Consider the following 19,824-nt stretch of genomic DNA (forward strand, 5'->3'; position numbering starts at 1 on the left):
AGATAAACAATTAATGCTGTAACAATTATATCTACAATCGCATGTATATTTACAATTAAAATATCTCGACTATATTATTTTTATTATATATATACTAATCATTATAGCATGTATAAACATAATAAAGTAACATCATTCGCTTTAAAATATATTATAAATAATAAAATAATATATAATTCAATGTATTATATTAAAAAAATAAAAAGAAAGAAAAAAACTAATTTATCAACAAATATAAAATTTAAAAAGCTAAATAAGTTAGTTATTTTATCAATTGAAAGGTATTTTTGTTAGCAACGATGGCACGCAGTTTTCGTACACATAATTTTATCGAATATGATGCATGATTATTCATATATTTTTAAATTGATCAAAAAATTTAGTACACATTGAAAACAATATGAAGCAAAATAATTTAAATAAAATAATTAGTTTTATAGAAAAGTCCATTCAATACAAAAGATAGTAAAGTTCTATTAAATTAAAGTGAATTTTTTATAAATCAAATCCTTATTTTCACGAAACAATTCAATTTATAGTTGTACTTATTTTCAATTAAATTCACCTTTCACCTACATAAATAGTAAAAAAAATAAAAATACGATAGACAATAAAATTTATAATTGTAGACTATTTTAAAATATGGAGGTATTTCTAGCCTTTCCAAGAAAAAAAAAAAAAAGGGGTAAAATGCAATTTGACCTTATTTCTAATTTCGTTCCCTTTGGTTTCAAGTTTCAAACCGCTGCTAAAGCCCTAAACCCCAAATCTTCTTCACTCCACTGTCTCAGACTCTCAGACACTCTCGCTGGTCACCATAAACTCAGCTTCTTCAACATGAGTTACGCGGCGTACAAGATGATGCACTGGCCAACAGGCATCGAGCATTGCGCGTCGGGGTTTATCACTCATTCCACGGCGGATTTCACTCCGAGAATCCCTCCAGTCGCCGCTGATGACCTGGACTCGGAGTGGTCCACTTCCACGAAGCCCATTGGCCCTGTTCCTAACCTCATAACGGTCGCCGCCAACGTTCTTGAGGTGTACATTGTCAGAATTCAGGAAGAGTCTTCTTCGCTCACGGACTCCAAAGCTGCTGCGGAGCCCAAGCGCGGAGGTGTATTGGCCGGGGTATCTGGTGCCTCCCTTGAGCTCGTCTGTCATTACAGGTTATCTCTTTCTTGTTTCTAATTGTAAAATACTTTTGAATTCTTAATTGCTCTACAAAGTGAATGATCAAGTCTTATTTGCTCATTTGGCATTCGTCACTTAAGTTTTGTTTAATCAGTATAGTTTTAACCTTTTTTGTGAAACGGATGGCCCGTAGAGATTTGATCATTACACTCCAATACATAGTTTTGGACTTGTTTGAGCTGGATTTGGTTTCAAGCATCTGTAATTTATAAATGTTCTATCTCTTTCCTTTTAATTTGATTGTTTCATGAAGGTTGCGCTTTGGTAATTGTCATCGTACATTTCTGCCCTGCAAACTTTTTTCTTTTGAAAATGGAAAATTCTGGAGTATTGGAATTGGCTCGTGAGTTTTAGAACTGTAGAAAATTTTTCACAGAGAGTACGAAATGGAATGGAAAGTTTGTAATCTATTAATTCTTTTTTGGGGTATAATTATTCCTGAGAAAGTTATATATGTTTAAAATTATGCTGTTTTGGGTACCTTGTGTAGGTTGCATGGCAATGTGGAGTCATTGGGCATATTACCAAGTGGAGGTGTTGATGGTGATAGGAGGAGAGACTCAATTATATTGACTTTTCGAGATGCAAAAATTTCAGTTTTGGAGTTTGATGACTCGATACATGGATTCCGCACCAGGTGAGCTGTAATATTTTCAATGTAAATGGTATGGGAAAAATACAAACTCATTTTTTGTTACTATGGTTCATCCATATGTAGTTTAGCTTGCAATTTGATAAATTGCATCTGAAGTGGAATAAAGGTATTATATTTGTTTTATTTATCTGTAGTTATTTTTCTTTAACATGAACTGCCAGAATTTCTGGTTGTCTTATGTAAAGAAAATGCTGAAATGCAAAGCAAACAGACGCCAGAATAGAGTAAGTACAGATAAGGTTATGACACAGAAGGGACATTATTACTTGCTGGTAATATGAGTTCTACTGCTTTCTTGTTGATGATCAAGAGACACAATTTTTGCTATAATCTCGATTATGACTTCTTGACCTTGGCTCAACTGGAGATGCCAATTGGTTTCTGATCTTCTTCGTTCCACATGTTAGTAGTCTTCAAATGAGACTCCAGTTGTATTTAATGGTAGATACCTGTCATTCTGTCTTCCAGTTCAATGCATTGTTTTGAGGGCCCAGATTGGCTGTACCTGAGAAGAGGCAGAGAGTGTTTTCCAAGAGGCCCACTAGTGAAAGTTGATCCATTGGGGAGGTGTGCTGGGGTTCTTGTTTATGGCTTACAGATGCTACTGCTCAAGGCAGCTGAGGTTTTGTTCTGTTGCATCTTAATTTCCTTGCATTTTTTTCCCAATAGGAAGGCTTATGTTATGTATTGTGAATATGAAAAGTTTATTTGTTCACTTGAAATTGACGTTGTACTACCCCCATTAACATATATAGTATCTTTTCACAGCTTCCTGACTAAAAATAGTCTTACACATTTCCATTGTACTAGATTTCCCTTTTAGGCGTTTGCTGAATACACCCTACAGGGCCTATACTCTTCCAGATCTCTGAACTCTGAAGCCCAACAAATGAGCTCAAGTGCTATTGTGATTCTCTTTTTCATTTGATTCCAGAAAGAGACCCTCTTGGCTTTTAAATTACAATTCAAACCTTATAGAGGTGCTGGCTTTACGTGAACTTCTTTTTAATTGGATTATTCGAATATCATTTCAGAGAACTTCCTTTCAAATACAAAGAGTTAATGGGAACACAATCTTCTTAGTCCAGATTTGTCAGTAAGCTGGTAAATCCTTCATGTATATACTTTTGTCAGCTGAAGACATCCATTATCCAGAGCACTTTTCTGAATAACAGTAAGTCCAGTTGCTGCCTTCAAATATCACCATATCGGTGGCATTATAGAGAACAACAACAAGAATGTAGAACCTTGACATAAGGTGTAAAACAACGTCTCCAATGCTAATCAATATTATGGATCAGCAATACTTGCATTATGCAATTAGTATCCCCTTATATTATAGCATAAAAGTTAGCTAATGTGTCTTTTTGCTGATGCTGAAGAAATTGCTTGATGAAAGCTGTTTGTTTGGTAATTTGTTGTAGGCACGCGCCACGCCCCTTAACAGCTTTCTGTTTGGTGTTCATGGATGTGTGTGAAATTATCCATGTAAATATTTTATGCATACAATTTATTCCTGTTTAAATTATTCTGGGTGCTCAATTTAATGACTTACGCTCATTGGTAATTCTTGTAGACTTCTACTTTCATTTGAGTTCTTTATAGCACATCTTGCGCCGAAATAAAGATTGTTATGCTAGTTATCCATGGCATAATTATGTTGGACCTGGAATTTTCTTGGAGACCAACATATCTCATTCTGGCCAAAACTTTTTCCTTTTGCACAAGAGCATGTATATGCTGCAAGATTGTGGGCTTGGCTGGTTGTGTGGATGGCGGTGATTTGTATGTTTTTTGAACAGTTTTAAGCAGGGAAAACTAAACAATATATGTTTTTATGTAAGCATTCATCACAAACTACAGTATTTACAGCATTTTGCATTGTAAATTAGCATAATAACATTTAACAGTTTAGATGGTCGTGATGATGAGCATTTCTGCTATATGATTTCTGTCGCTGGACTAATGCTTTTTCCTGTTGCCACTTTGAAGGTGTAGTTCTATATATTGGTTATATAATGTATTTAATTGTGAAAATTTTGATGTTAGGCTAGTTCTGGTTTAGTTGGCGAGGAGAACACTTACAATTCAGGATCCACTGGTGCTTCTCGAATTGAATCATCATATAATGTTGCCTTCCGGGATCTTGATATGAAGCATGTTAAAGACTTTATCTTTATACATGGTGAGGATTCTGACTTGGGTTTCCTTATTCTGCTGATAAAGAATGGTTCAAAAAGTCTAATGGTGGCTGCATTAATGTTCCTATTGATATATTGAAGTATATGAAGTACTTTGTTATAAGTTCCTTATTTCGGAGTCCGGTTGTCCATATTGTATTGAAGTATTAAATGATTCATTGAGAAAATCCTTTGGCAGGGCATGCACCAAACCAAGAATCAGCACTATTCTAGGGGCTGCAGCGCACATGTTTCTTTCTAGTAATTAGTTGATGTGTAGTTGCTGAACATCCTAAATGGATATGTTTTGGAGTTTTATGGCATTTTTTTTCTCTCTGACACGTATAATTTGGTATTTATGAATGGCTGGACAGCATTTACAAGTCACTCGAGCCTCCAAAACACCATCATTATGTTTGGTTTTGTTTTTAACTTGTTTTTGGGTATTTTGTGGAGATAGAGAGAGAAAAACAAAGATAAATAAAAATAAGTGAGAGATAGTGTGTATGTTTGGATTTGTTTTTTGAGATAATATAAAATAAGTATGTTATGTTTGATGTTGGGTAGTGGGGAGACAAAAAATACTGTTCATTGTCGTTTGATGTTGGGTAGTGGGGAGACAAAAAATACTGTTCATTGTCAAATCATGTCTCTTTTATATATATTTTTATACATAATTTATTTAGTTGTGAGTGGATTAAAATAAATATTATTTCCTAATTATATATGTATGGAAATGAAAAAAAATAATTTATGTAAATACACTTTTAAAAATAATTAAATGCACTCTAATAATGGATTAACAATATTTTTTGTTAGTTGTTCTATTCGAGGTGATAAATTTAAATACATTATTCAAATAATGTAATATATGAATTAACCGCGTAGAATAAATAATTACATTATTTTATATTTTTTAAAATTTTTAATTATTCCAATGATGTAGAAAATATTACGTATAAAATATTAAGTGGTTAAAATAAAATATATTTATATTTAAAAATCAAATACTTAGAAACAAGACAAAAACATGACAAAACAAGCAATGGCAAACATTGCTTCTGTTTTGGGCCATCTCTGAGATGGCCCAAAACCGAAAACAAACATAAGGCATCTCTCCTGGAAGACAAAATACTAACTTATTTATTATTTGATTTATTTTGATGCCTTCCTATAATTCTTATTGTCATATATGGCCAAATTTCCAAATTTTTTGTCAAGTGCTTTCTTGGTAAGGTATGAGGGTTTTTTTTTAGGTGACTATGTATGGTGAGTTAGCTTGCAGTGGCAGGGTGGAGTTTCTCATTTCTGTCTTCCTTATTCATCTCCATTTGAAATTTTTATGTGTTTAGAAGATTTAAGTATTGAGAAGGGCTATGACATATATACTTCTGTTGTTCTCTTGAAAGAGTGGAATAATTGGCACTTTCCTGCAGCCTGGAAAATTCCATGGAGAGCAGTAACTCATGCAGAACTAATGTAGGCTTAAATTCTATACAATATTGATCTATGACCTTTCTTTCCATTAAAGCAATAGTACTGTAGGTTAGTGTAGAACCTAAGTGAAAGTGCATGCAGCTCTTCGAATTGTATGACAGACTCATGACTGGTCCAAAGTAAGTGATGGTATGCATAAGCTTGTAAATACGTTTCCAGCCAGACCTTGTACGATGACTCATCCTATAGATGCAAAAGCTGCCAAAAGTGCATACTTGCTTTCTGATTTGCTTTGAAGGCCTTATTTTGCTTGTTGCCCGTCCTTGTTCTCATTCAATTTCGTTCCCTCCTGCTTTTAGTTTCCCATTTGTTGACATAATATTGCTTGACGACTGCAATTGGGGTAGTTGTTTTCTGTTTTTTTACCAGTTTCATCTCATTATGGCTTAGTTTCTATCATCTTGATTTCTGATGATGAAAGTTAAAGCATTTTACAGGTTACATTGAGCCTGTTGTAGTAATCCTGCATGAACAGGAGCTTACATGGGCCGGTCGTGTCTCATGGAAGCATCACACTTGTATGATTTCAGCACTCAGTATCAGTACAACTCTAAAGCAGCATCCGCTCATATGGTCGGCCACAGTAAGTTACATTTCTATTATCTTTCCTCTGATTGTTAACTTGTTGGATTTTATTTTATCTTGCAATGACAATGAGACCTTATTAAGATATAATCAGGATTCTGAGATTGTTTTTTTTGCCCTTGTACACTATATATGAGCAATATTATCTCATGGTGGGAAGAAATATATTTCCTGTTCTACACCTCATATGGTGATTAAGGATTCATTATGTTGCTAGGCTTATCTTCTGCTTGTACCTTGGACACAAATATTGCTTCTTAATCCCCAAAAAGATCAAACACAAAATGTTTTATGCTCGTACACTAGCTGGATACAAACTAACCTTTTACAGAAATCTATTCATATTTGATTCTTTTTTTTTTCTCAGAATCTCCCTCATGATGCATACAAGCTACTTGCAGTTCCATCTCCCATTGGTGGAGTTCTTGTAATTGGTGCAAATACGATTCATTATCATAGTCAGGTTGGCCCCTTTTTGACATTATAATTTTTACTTTCACCTGAAATTGTATTTTCCTCGACTTTACACTTTTTCTTTTCCTGCTCTTTGTCCCTCGCTGTTTAACTGGACAGTCAACATCATGCCTCTTAGCGTTGAACAATTTTGCTGTTCCGGTTGATGGCAGGTTAGATTCAATGTGTCAACTCTTTTCTGCTTCCTTTCTGGTCCCTACATACTCGTGAACTTTGCAGTTGACTCTTTCTTTATAGTCTAATGACTAATAATCTTGTTCGGCTTCCTTTACTTCCATAACTGGTGCTACTTTGCTATAACTACTGCTTAGGCTTTTTCATGTGTCTTATTTGTATAAGTTCAATGAATCCAGACTGCATATGTGCAAAGGTTAACATTTTTGTTTTTGTGTCTTTTTGGGATGGGAATGTCTTTTTTTAACCAGTGAGGTACTTTAGGATGCTTTTGGGATATTTGTTGTCTTTTGCCTGTCTCAGTGGTATTATGTGTTTGGTAATTATGAGAATGGGATATCGATGCCGGAGCGTCCTGCTGTTCCAACTATTCATATTGGACATTTCCACTTTCTGTATGATGCTCCAATTTCCTGCATGGGCATCACAAACAAATAGTGACTTTGAGTCAGTTTCACCTGAATGATAAGCTTCTTCATGAGAAGGTGCCCGATAAGCTTGACTTAGGGGTTAAGTTCCAACTTTATACACAAGTGTGTGTTTTGAGAGCCTAAACTGTAGGCTTTTTAAGGGGCCTTTCGTCCTGACTGGAGCTCTAATTTTGTTGAATTACAATCATTATGAGCAAAATAGTTTCAAATGGTCAAATATTTAATCTTACTACGATGACATATGACTGGGCACTGAAAATACTATAGATTACAATCCCTGTTTTGTTACATTTCTTGAGTGATTAGCGTGCAAGTATTTTTCTATAACATTTAAACTGGATATGCTGATATTTACTCAAGAAAATTTTCTTGATATTCTAGTCATAATTGTCTTTTCTTTAACATTTTTAGGTAAGAGAGATTACTTGGGTTGTGGAGTTTTGCACGAAGAAATGGAAAAACTTGGTACTTAATTAGATTTGCTCAAGGGAAATTTTGGAATTTGTCATGTGACTCGTTTTAAAATGCCTGATTGCGTGAAAGTTTATACCGTCATTGAAGTGGGTCTGAAGGTTTCTTGTTGCAAGTGATAGTCTGCTAAGGTTTCTACTTTCTTTTCTACGAGAGAGGCCACATAAGCATTTGTCGGGTGGATGGTTAGAACATGTCACATTATTGGTGGTGATGTAAGTGAAGATTGTACGGGAAATAGATAAGAAAAGTTGTTCTCTTTTTTCTGTCACCAGAGTGTGAATCAGTTGTGAACCTTCATGAATGAAATCACTAGCTACTGCATCTTTCTCGAGTCTGCCTCACTTTTGAGAGTGTTTGATGTGGATTAGGACTAAGGATATTAATGACCTTTCAGAAGACCGATTGGCTTACTTTATCACAGTGGTTCTTTTCTCTTATTAGCTTGTTGGTCTATTTGCATTCTTACACGGTTTTCTTGATTCTAAGAGGTGATTGTAAATAACATTGTAGTTGCTGTCACTTAAAAAAGGTAAAATGAAAACAAGACTTGTCATTGAAGAACTTGGATTCTTATGAATGGCATCTCCATCCTGCCTTTATTACTTTAGTGTTTTAGTTTTTTCTAATGTATATGCATGTCTCTTTCAGTCAGGAGATGCCTAGATCTGGTTTCGCTACAGAGCTTGATGCTGCCAATGCAACATGGTTAACAAACGACGTTGCTGTGTTTTCAGCAAAATCCGGGGAACTGCTTCTGTTGACTCTTGTTTATGATGGCAGGTTGATACCTATTTGTTTTTTATATTTCCTTTTTTATTCAATTTGAAGACAAATGATGGGGCTTCTACTAATTGTTCATGCTTTCTATTGACTAAGTCCTTCCTTGTATCTGATTTTATGGAGCTTCTATTTGTTTATTTTGTATTTTTTACCATTGAGGATAATTTTATCATATCTGATTTTCAAGGTGTTGCCTTGCTTCTATTCTGACTTGTAAAAGAAACCCAAAAGTCAGATGCATTTTGTTTTAAAGAGGATTATAGCACCAAGAAAACCGTTTGTTTGCACCTTTTGCTGCTGAATAATCTGTTTTTACCAGTTTACTTATTCAGCTTAACTGCAGAACTTTCTCACCTATGTCTTTAAACATAGTCCTTGGTGCTTGCTTTGTTACTTCTGGAAGATTTTTTTATGTGCTGAATTTATCTTAAATTCGTTCCACAATTTCCTGCAATTGGACTGTCAAGTTATCAATTGTCAGGCTGGGACCGGGAAATCTTAATTGCTCTGCCTCTGACCAAATGAATTTTACAAAAAGCGCCCTTCTCTTTCGAAATATTTTTAATCTGACATCTGTTTTGTTGATGGATATTATGGAAATGTAATATAACTTGTGTATAGGATATAATTTTCCCAAAATTTGTGTCCTGTTAATTGTCCAATTTCTTTATAACGCAAGGCAGGTATTTAGAATCTGAATTTTTCACTGATAAATTACTGGGAGGATAGGTGAGGTTCTTGCTGTCAATAGAGGTCAGTTTTTCTCAACATCATCTAAAATATTGGATAGAGTTTTCATGAATGATTTCATCGGGCAAAAAACTGAGGTTTGCAAGTTATTATGCTATCGTTCCCTCATCTCAGAATTGCCTTTTAACTCTGGACTGTGTTGCACCCCTCATCAGTATGGTTGACGTTCACTTAACGTCCTTTGAAGATTAAAAGTATAGTCCAGAATGCTAGTCACAGTATTTTTTGACTTCCTGTGGTCATAATGAAGTTCATTCTTGAGGACATGATGGAAGTTAGAGATCTATTAACTGTTTGATCACTACTCAAGCAACTAATATTGTCTGACTGCATATTTACTAACTCCCCATGCTATTCAGGCTCTGACATTGCAATTACTTGATTTTGATGTATCTAATTATATGTTTATTATTGCAGAATTGTGCAGAGACTTGAACTTTCCAAGTCAAGAGCTTCAGTACTTACTTCGGTCTGCCGCATTTAAGTTTTTTCATGCAGTTGTACATTACTCAATGAAATCTATCTTATTTTTATTAGTTCGGTTAGTTGTTTCATGTTCATGTTTTATAGGATATTACAACTGTTGGAAACTCGTTATTGTTCTTGGGAAGTCGTTTGGGTGATAGTCTGCTTGTGCAATACAATTCTGGAGCAGGAGCTCCAACACTTGGTCCTGGCGTGAAGGAAGAGGTTTGTCATCTATAGTGTTTATAATTGAAGATTGATGAATTGATGTCTTTAATCTGGCAAAACTATCTTTTAGTTGGTTGTTCCTTTTAGTTAGTTGTTCCTGTGTTTCTTCAGTTGCCACTTTTCTGTCCATTCCCTCTCCAACAGCTATGCATCATCTCCTCTCTCACGCATCTTTATTTTCTCTGTCTACTACTCTTTTCGGTAATATATACCTTGTGTACTGAAATATTTTCTTCGTCATTCATAAAAAATTGATATATTATACACATAAATGAGTTTTTGTAAAAAAGAATCATTTTCATTTTTATTATTATTGCTGAGCTTAAAATGAATAGAGTTCATACTTTTATTAGATTCCTATTGGCTTTCCTAAAAGAGACTTGGTCTCAAACTATGAACTCTGTTAGGTGCACTACTATCTTAGCCATTACAATTTGTCAAATCTCTGTTTTACATTTAAATCTACTACATGCAAAATTACTTAACAGTGATATTTGTCATTTACTATTTTCTGTAGGTTGGAGATATAGAAAGTGACGCCCCTTTAGCAAAGAGGTTGAGGATGTCTTCCTCTGATGCATTGCAGGATTTAGTTACTGGGGAGGAGCTTTCTTTCTATGGCACAGGTCCAAATAATCCTCAGTCGGCTCAGGTTAAAATAATCACCTATAGTATGCTGAGCTTCATTGCATTAGATTTATGATGATAATATCTAAGGAGAAGGGTGCTTAATCAAAGTTGGTCCTTGCTCTGTCTTTTCAGTTCTATAGCATTCGGCAGCAGCCAAAAGCTGTTTACATCACGTGTTGTTTAGGTTGTCAAGAATGCCAATTATGCTAAAGAGGAGAAATGAGTGGAGTCTCTAATACTGTACTGAAGATCATGCCAGATGTTTTTCTCAATTTGTATATGATGTTTATTTGGGTGGTCTTACAAAGTAAATGGAACTCTCTGGTGTCAAAAGTTCCCTCTTTTTAGGGCTTTTGAAGAGATTAGAGTTGTTTTATTGGGAAATGACTTGTGAGGACATTACTCGGGTAATTATGCTTTTAATAGCTCCTTGGAACAAATAAATTTAACTGAGGCTGAGCGTGCGTTTGGATAGATGGATTTAAATATGAGGGAAGGATTTGGACAAAGCTCAAACAAATTCAAAGGATTTGTTATTAAGGATTTGAAATCCGTAATTTCAAATCTTTCAATCCAAGTGCAACTTGAAGGATTCAATCTTGAATTTTAGTGGTTACAAATGGATTCTTCACATAGAGGCATAATTTTTCCATTTTTAATTAATCCCTGTGATATTTTGATTCATGCAGAAAACTTTCACATTTGCAGTCCGAGATTCGTTGCTCAATGTTGGTCCACTGAAGGATTTCTCTTATGGTTTGAGAATTAATGCAGACCCTAATGCAACTGGAGTCGCAAAGCAAAGTAATTACGAATTGGTTAGTTATAATTTCAGTTTCTTCATGCTGTATATTACTTGATAATCATGTCTTTGCTTGTGGACATTAGTTCAATAATTGCCAAAAGTGATGCCCAATTATTCTAATGTGTCATTTATTATCTGTTCGAGACTTTTTCCACCATACTTTCTTGTTTACATATTATAAACAAACACATAAAAATCTTTTGTTTGAATCTTATTCAGGTGTGCTGTTCTGGTCACGGAAAGAATGGTGCTCTTACTGTGCTTCAACAATCAATCCGCCCAGAAACAATAACTCAAGTGCGTGTTGACTGTAATATTTTCTAAAAATCAACTATTCATGGTGCCCGCTCGGACATGGATCCTGCATGTGGTGCTTGTCAATTGTTATGCAGTTCTGGAAGTTATGATGCTTGAAAAAGTGCTTTTATTATCTTTTTATCTGACTCGTGAGTAAGCTGATGCTTTGTGTTTTCAGTTGGTAAAACTAAAAATGTGACGCTTGTGGCTGAGGGTGGTAGGGAAGAATAATTACAAGGGACTTGAGTTTTTAGTTTAGAAAAGCATTAAAAGGAAACAAAAGAAAAGCTTTGGTATAGGAAAGTTCATATTGCATCTAGAAGAGTTTGTTTTTCTTCTGGTAGAAGAAAAACTTGCTTCTAGGGAAGTGACTGTTAAATTGGAGTTTCAGGCTTACCTCTTCTTTAAGGAGCTGCTTATATCATTATTCTCTTTTTAAGTTCTATTGTAGGCCTTTAGGAGCTTTAGAGAGCCTTTAAAGAGTCATAAGATGCGCTTAACTTATTAGTTTTAGGACTATGAGAGCATCTGGACCATGATCTGGAACTGACATAAGCTCCCATTGCCAGATAAAGACATTTATTTGGGAAGGTGAAAAAAATTAAGCACATGTATTTTGAAATCCATGGCACTGTTTCTGCTTTTCCAGAGAAAAATGTTATTGTTACTGATACTGTTACCTAAAACACTGTTACTTCCCCCAAATATATACGCATTTTGCCGTCCTTGGTCCATAGAGCACATAGCTATGTTTCTTCAATTTTGTTAGCTTTTGAATCTGTTATTTATTCTTCATTTTGTTGCTTATTTTGTATTTGAAGGTATCTGTACTTTCATCTAATTCATGCCAGGTGAGTTTTAAGCGGTTGATTTTATATCATAACTGGAATTAATGACCTCATTACCTGTATTTGTGTAGGAATCATTACCCGGTTGCAAAGGGATTTGGACTGTCTATCACAAGAACTCACGTAGTGATTCCTCAAAAGGAGCTGCTGATGAAGATGAATATCACGCATACTTGATTATTAGTTTGGAAAATCGTACGATGGTATGTCCTTGATAACCTTTTCTGTTGAAAAAGATCACAACAGTTGAAAAATTCCTACTATTGGTTGTGAATAGAACTCTAAGCCTGGACCTGTGAATTTTGTTTTGCTTGCAGCATTATTTTACTGATCCATTCTTGTGTGCAGGTACTACAAACAGCTAATAATCTTGAGGAGGTAACGGAAAATGTTGACTACTACGTCCAAGGAAGTACAATTGCTGCAGGAAATCTGTTTGGAAGGTGACTCTTTATGTCTTTCCTTAGCCAACATATAAACATGTATCTGGTATTCGGAACTGTTTTTTCCCCTTCTTCTTTTTTCTGAAAACTCATACTAACTTAAAGGCACTTGTATTTCAAATCTGTATTCTTTTATGAGGAGCGACTGTTTTTTTCCCTTGTGATGCATATGTTGTTCATTATATTGCAATTAAAGCATTCACAACTTTGTATTTGGTTTTGATCACAGATGAATATTGTTCTGTCTTGTTTAGTGTATGGTTGCACCACGACATTAAATATCTTTGTTCAACTTTGTAAATGCACCGAAGCTTTAATGATCTTTTATTTATGGCCATTATTAATTTTATCAGTAGCTGATTATATTGGCTCAGTACTAATAGGTGAAGTATTTCATAACTGTTTAAGCAGACGCCGAGTTATCCAAATCTATGCTCGTGGTGCTCGGATCCTCGATGGTGCTTTTATGACTCAAGAATTGGCCTTTAAATCTTCCAATTCAGAGGCAGGTGCAGGTTCTGATGGGACAATCGTGTCTTCAGTTTCTATTGCTGATCCTTATGTGTTACTGAGAATGGTCGATGGAAGTATTCAGCTGCTAGTTGGAGGTATATCTGAAGGGAGAGTTTTTAAAGTCCCCTGTTTCTATGAACAATTAAACATCTAGTTTGTCTAATTTTTGTTGTTTGATAAATATCTTTTCAGGAAAATGGATTGTTGTTAATGATATTGCTTTACTTATCTTGCTATCTTATTTCCTGTTGAAGGGAAAAAACATCCATTTTCTTAGCCCCTAACACATTGTCTATGATTTATTCAATACAAGGGACCTATTTAGTCCTAATTATCAGGCAAATTCAATAGGTTACTTCCTATACAAAGGAAACAACTTGCATATGAACAGATGAAAGAATTTTTCTATTGGTTTGGAGAAACCACAAAATGAAAATTAGTCCATTTACTATGATAGCCTTACATCTTGTAGAAAATGGCGACAAACAGGTGACTCAAAAAACAAGTGACTCTAAAAAGGGATTAGAAACGGTAATTCAGATATCAGGTTGACCAATGATATTAAGGTGGAATATTTCATTGTTCGTACTTTTTATCTGCTTTGATTCTGTTGGACTTCACTGGTTTGTGGATTTGGGTGGTGGATGTGCACCCAGGTTAAAGTTTGAAAATTTGTCGTCTCAAGTGTTCATTCTTTCACATTTAAGTATTTCAAGTATATAAAAGACTACATCATCATATCCCAAAACTGGCACTATACTGAGTTGCAATCCATTTAGATTGAGAAAATAAGACATGCTGAGCTTGAATCCACATGAAGATACTGTATGCTAAATTCTGCATGCACCTGATGTACCCCTACTCTTATTTTCTAGCTTCATGGTCACTTTATGAGAAAAGCTTTAATTTTCAAGTCTTGTGTTATTCATCCAAGGTGGTTGAGTTGTAAAAAGATAGTATCATACTCGGAAGATATACTAATGCAACATGTTATACTGATGGTATAGCATTGAATTCTATGTTTCCTATTTGCCCTTTTTGAATTTTTAAATTTTAAGAATATGATAGGACAACAATTGCTTTTGTTTAAAATTTGGATGATGTGCTTGTATGATGAGAAAGTGGGATTAGAGTAAGAATATTCATGATGAAGCAAACTTTTGTTACTCTGGCTAAAGCAACTCTAACAATATGAGTTGGAGGGGTTAGCTTCCATCTCAAGTTGAATTATTTATTCCAGAATCATATAAAAAGAGATACATTTATCCTAAAATCTATGATTTAATGTTCTCCTTGAACAGTCCTGCTGCTGTTTCTGTAGCTTTCCAGCATACATTTGAACCTAATGAAATAAGCTTCTAATGTGACACCAAGCCTTTTTAATACAATTTGATCTCTTTTGACAAGGAAAGGAAGTTCTATTTTTAACTTTTCCTATTTTATTTGGGGGGTGGGTGGGGTCAGCGGAGTGTCGCAGACTGCTAGAACTAATTTAATCAGTAGTTATTAGGAAATTCATATTTAGACATTCCTTGCATGTCCATGTAGATGTAGATAAGATCAAAGTAGCTTTTTAACATTGACTTCTAGTGGTGACTGTCTCTGATACATATTTATTGTCAGAAACTTTATGTTAGATTATACTTGTATTTAGGCCTGCATATATATGTTACGATACCAGCAGCTGAATGTAGGATCAGCAGCGGACTCTTTAATTTGGCCATTGATTTTCAAGAATTCTGTCTAATAATTGTACCTTTATTTAACCTTGACGTGCTTACTGTTTTCTTCTCTTAGATTCATCAACATGCTCAGTTTCTGTGACCATCCCACCAGCATTTGAAAGCTCAAACAAGCTGGTGTCGGCTTGTACTCTCTATCATGATAAAGGGCCTGAACCATGGCTCCGGAAAACAAGCACTGATGCCTGGCTTTCTACGGGCACTGGGGAGGCTATTGATGGGGCTGACGGTATGATACATGATCAGGGAGATGTATACTGTGTTCTGTGCTATGAAAATGGGAATCTTGAGATGTTTGATGTTCCTAATTTTAGCAGTGTTTTCTCAGTGGATAAATTTGTATCTGGAAAGAGCCACATTTTAGATGCATTTTTCCACGGCCCAGCCAATGATCCTGTACAACTCATGAAAAGATACTCTGATGATGCTGTTGGACATGGCAGGAAAGAGACCACCCATGGTATTAAAGTTGTTGAGTTGTCCATGCAAAGGTGGGCACAGGAACATAGCCGCCCCTTCCTATTCGGGTTACTGTCTGATGGGAGCATTCTTTGTTATCATGCCTATGTTTACGAAGTTCCAGAAAATGCTTCCAAAGCTGAGGGTGTTGTTTCTTCTCAGAGCTCCCTTAATCTTAGCAGTATAAGTGCATCTAGACTTAAAAATTTACGGTTTGTCCGGGTCCTGTTGGACCCATATGCAAGAGAGGAGGCACCATCAGGAACCTCATCACAACGTATCACTGTTTTCAAGAATGTCAGTGGTTTACAAGGTTTATTCCTCTCTGGGTCAAGGCCAGCTTGGTTCATGATGTTCAGGGAGCGGCTTCGGATACATCCACAGGTTAGTTTCGTTCAGTTAATGTTGAATAATTCTCAACATTACGTCTTGCACATAGTTTTTAAGCTATATATTCTTGTCTATTCAGTTCAATAAGAGTAGCCAATCTATTAGAACCCATTTAAGCACTCCTTTGTCCTTCTCCTTTCAGGTTTGTGATGGACCCATAGTTGCCTTCACCGTCCTTCACAATGTGAACTGCAATCATGGGTTTATATATATAACTTCTGAGGTTAGCTAATTGTATTTAAATCTTTTCCCCTTCTTCATATCAACGGGAAACGGAGACTTATTTTATTCTCTTTAGGGAGCTCTTAAAATATGTCAACTTCCAGCTTTGTCCTATGACAACTATTGGCCAGTACAGAAGGTAAGCAATCATTTAGTTCTACTTTTTCTGTCCTGTTCGAGAATCAGTTTATGACACTGTAAATTTGATCCTAATGAGCTCATCTGGATTGTGTCTTCTCATTGGTGCCTTTGATCTTGGTTTTTCCTTTTTTTTGGGAGCTGCCAGATAGCACTGAAGGGGACTCCACATCAAGTGACCTATTTTGCTGAGAAGAACTTGTACCCTCTCATAGTATCTGTTCCAGTGAGTGCATCCTTTATCTTCTATTTTTTCCCATAGTTCTAGCTGCAGCCACTACTTTCAAGTTGCTTAATTTCAGCACAATAAAACACTTCTTATTCGGCAACATATTCACTGATATCTGTTGGCTCGAAAGAATGTTTAGTTGAACTAATCACTTCTTTTTTAATGGTCTTAACAATCACGGGATGCAAGTATGATTCCTTATCTTGCATTCTTGCTGCCAGCAGAACAGGGTAAGATAACAAAATGGAAGGAGACTAATCAAATCATTTTTTCTTTGTAATTCATGTAGGTGCTCAAGCCACTTAATCAAGTCCTCTCATCTCTGGTTGATCAAGAAGCTGGAAATCAATTTGAGCATGATAATTTGAGTTCAGAAGGGACATATCCTGTTGAAGAATTTGAGGTTCGGATTATGGAACCAGAAAAATCGAGTGGGCCCTGGCAAACCAGGGCTACAATTCCCATGCAAAGTTCTGAAAATGCTCTAACTGTGCGAGTGGTTACGTTATTTGTAAGTTCCAACTTTGCACATTTAGCTGCTTCAGTTGACCTTAATGCTTTTGTTGCCATGCAATCCCAGCTCTTTCAGTTGTCTTGTTATACATTTTCAAAAGTAATTTGTTGAATTATTAGTATCGTCCCCTGTTGGGGCCATATATACTTGCAGAACACCACAACACAAGGAAATGAGACACTTTTGGCAATTGGAACTGCTTATGTTCAAGGAGAGGATGTTGCAGCAAGAGGACGTGTACTCTTGTATTCTGTTGAAAGGACCTCTGACAATGTTCAAGCCAAGGTAGCTTGCTGTTTCATATCATGGTCTTTGAACCTACAGCAATTTTGCCGGACTTCTTCACAGCTGGACCGATCACTTTGCCTCACATTGTGTTTCATCTTTCTCTTTAAATCATTTTATTTTTAAATGCATGCTTACTTTTATCCTAATATTTTCAGGTGTCAGAAGTCTACTCCAAGGAATTGAAGGGTGCTATATCGGCTCTGGCATCACTGCAAGGTCATTTGTTAATAGCTTCAGGTCCTAAGATTATTCTGCACAAGTGGACGGGCTCCGAGTTGAATGGTGTTGCCTTCTATGATGTCCCACCTCTCTATGTTGTGAGCTTAAACATTGTACGCACCCAGTATTTGCATGCTCAACACTTTATTTACCAGCAGAAATTAATATCTATGTGCCACTAGTTAATAAAGCTTAGCACTAAGAAAGATTCATTAATGATTTGTTTATTTAGCATATACAATCTCAAACATCCTGGTCTGTTTGGTTTACTCAAACTGTTCTTTCTAATTCTTCTAAGAGATACAACAGATTGATTGCATATGAACTTGCGAGCTTCTTTGCTGGACTTTCTGTTGATGATGATAATCCTGCAGGTTAAAAACTTCATTCTTCTTGGCGACATTCACAAAAGCATTTACTTTCTTAGTTGGAAGGAACAGGTCTCTCAGCTTAATTTATTGGCAAAGGATTTTGGCTCACTTGATTGCTTAGCAACTGAATTTTTGATCGATGGAAGCACACTCAGCCTCATTGTTTCAGATGATCAAAAGAATGTCCAGGTTTTAATGGATTACTGTCTTCTGTCTTTTGGTCTTTCACTTCAATTCTGGCTTTCAGTGGCATGCTTTTCTTTACATGTTAGCTCCGATATGTGCGGTTATTTACACTGTATAAGATGTTTTGCTATGATCATCCTAGAGTAACTTGATATGTTGTGTGCAACATATAGATATTCTACTATGCTCCAAAGGTGTCGGAAAGCTGGAAAGGACAGAAACTTCTATCAAGGGCTGAGTTTCATGTTGGTGCCCATATCACCAAGTTCTTGCGATTGCAGTTGCTTCCTACATCTGCTGACCGGACCACTCCAGGCTCCGATAAGACAAACCGCTTTGGTTTACTTTTTGGCACCCTTGATGGCAGCATTGGCTGTATTGCACCTCTTGATGAACTTAACTTTCGCCGACTTCAGTCGCTGCAGAGAAAGCTTGTGGATGCTGTCCCTCATGTTGCTGGACTGAATCCAAGATCCTTTCGGCACTTCCATTCAAATGGAAAGGCTCATCGGCCTGGTCCTGACAGCATTGTTGACTGTGAGCTGCTTTCCCAGTACGTATTTTCTCACTCATATCTCCGACAATGGAAAGCTTCTTGTGCTTTTGTGCTTTCTACTGTGAACCTCTGTGTTATTTTAATCTTCATATTCCTAGTGCCGGTAATATTGAGTTGTAGTCGAGTACTCCTACTGCTTAATTGGCCAATATCTTAAAAGAAGTATTTACATGATGAAAACTGAAAAGATAGTGCCGCAAGAAGATACTGCCAGTTAGATAGGGTGTTCTTAAATGTCTCATTGACAAGTAGGATAAGTTTCTAAACTTGAAAATGAAATCCAAAGTCCGTGATGCAAAAGAGACCTATGACTCTGCTAGATGATACTTGGTTTCAAGAATGAGATCTCATTCACATTTATGGACTTTGACCCTCGCTCTCATAAATTTGCACAACCACTTATCAGTCTTGTAAAGATAATAGGGGGTTCAAAAATTCTTGTAGAGACAGGACAGTTAGTATTGTGATTGTACCAGCGTGCTAGCAGTGAAATCCTTTTCTAGTAACTTATGATGTGATTTATACGCCAACCTTTGTGCTGCATAACATATCTGGTGCCCAAAATGTTGCAGTTACGAGATGCTCCCACTAGAACAGCAGCTTGATATTGCCAACCAAATTGGAACAACACGAACGCAAATCATCTCCAACTTGAATGACCTCACTCTTGGTACTAGCTTCTTATGAGCATTGCCCATTCAAATGCGAAGTGGTAGACTAGCACCGTTTGTCTCCACTGCTCTCTCAAATTGCAGAAAGCATGAACTCGTTACCAACAGTTTCTTCCCCATTACGATCCAGCAGTTAGTGAGACCCAGGTTCTCATTCAGTATTTGGAAATGGATGAGGTTGGTATTTGAGATCAGAGATCTCCTGGCTAAAGCGGAGCTGCTCGTGCTGTCTGTATAAATTCAGATTCTTTGCTTTTCAGTTGCCATTGATGTAATCATGTGATTATCAGTGTAATGCAAACTCGAAATTGTTGTAGTATTTGAATTTGAAAGGTAGAAATTGCATGGAGTCATTCGACTATTTGGGGAATACATGAAAATTTAAATGATCATTAAGGTGGAGGATTCACAGTCAA

At 36.0% G+C, this 19,824-nt stretch overlaps 1 protein-coding gene across 2 annotated transcripts; it reads left to right on the plus strand.

The window, feature by feature from the left end:
* Positions 1-733: 733 nt before the first annotated feature.
* LOC105179235 (cleavage and polyadenylation specificity factor subunit 1) lies at positions 734-19,824 on the plus strand. Of its 2 annotated transcripts, XM_011102836.2 has the most exons (26): positions 734-1,169; positions 1,685-1,831; positions 2,318-2,471; positions 3,899-4,034; positions 5,964-6,109; positions 6,479-6,574; positions 6,685-6,737; positions 8,313-8,444; positions 9,612-9,663; positions 9,765-9,884; positions 10,405-10,539; positions 11,207-11,335; positions 11,542-11,619; positions 12,539-12,670; positions 12,816-12,910; positions 13,322-13,518; positions 15,221-16,008; positions 16,157-16,237; positions 16,313-16,375; positions 16,523-16,600; positions 16,893-17,114; positions 17,271-17,402; positions 17,561-17,737; positions 17,999-18,184; positions 18,355-18,734; positions 19,310-19,824. In XM_011102836.2, the coding sequence occupies exons 1-26, from the start codon at positions 838-840 to the stop codon at positions 19,422-19,424; spliced, it is 4,356 nt and encodes a 1,451-aa protein (XP_011101138.1). In that variant the 5' UTR covers positions 734-837; the 3' UTR covers positions 19,425-19,824. The 2 variants fall into 2 exon arrangements, with proteins under 2 accessions (XP_011101138.1, XP_011101139.1); XM_011102837.2 differs by lacking the exon at positions 734-1,169 and having other exon boundaries at positions 1,693-1,831; positions 3,904-4,034.

This window comes from Sesamum indicum, unplaced genomic scaffold, assembly GCF_000512975.1.
Source record: "Sesamum indicum cultivar Zhongzhi No. 13 unplaced genomic scaffold, S_indicum_v1.0 scaffold00128, whole genome shotgun sequence".
Taxonomy (NCBI): Eukaryota; Viridiplantae; Streptophyta; class Magnoliopsida; order Lamiales; family Pedaliaceae; genus Sesamum; species Sesamum indicum.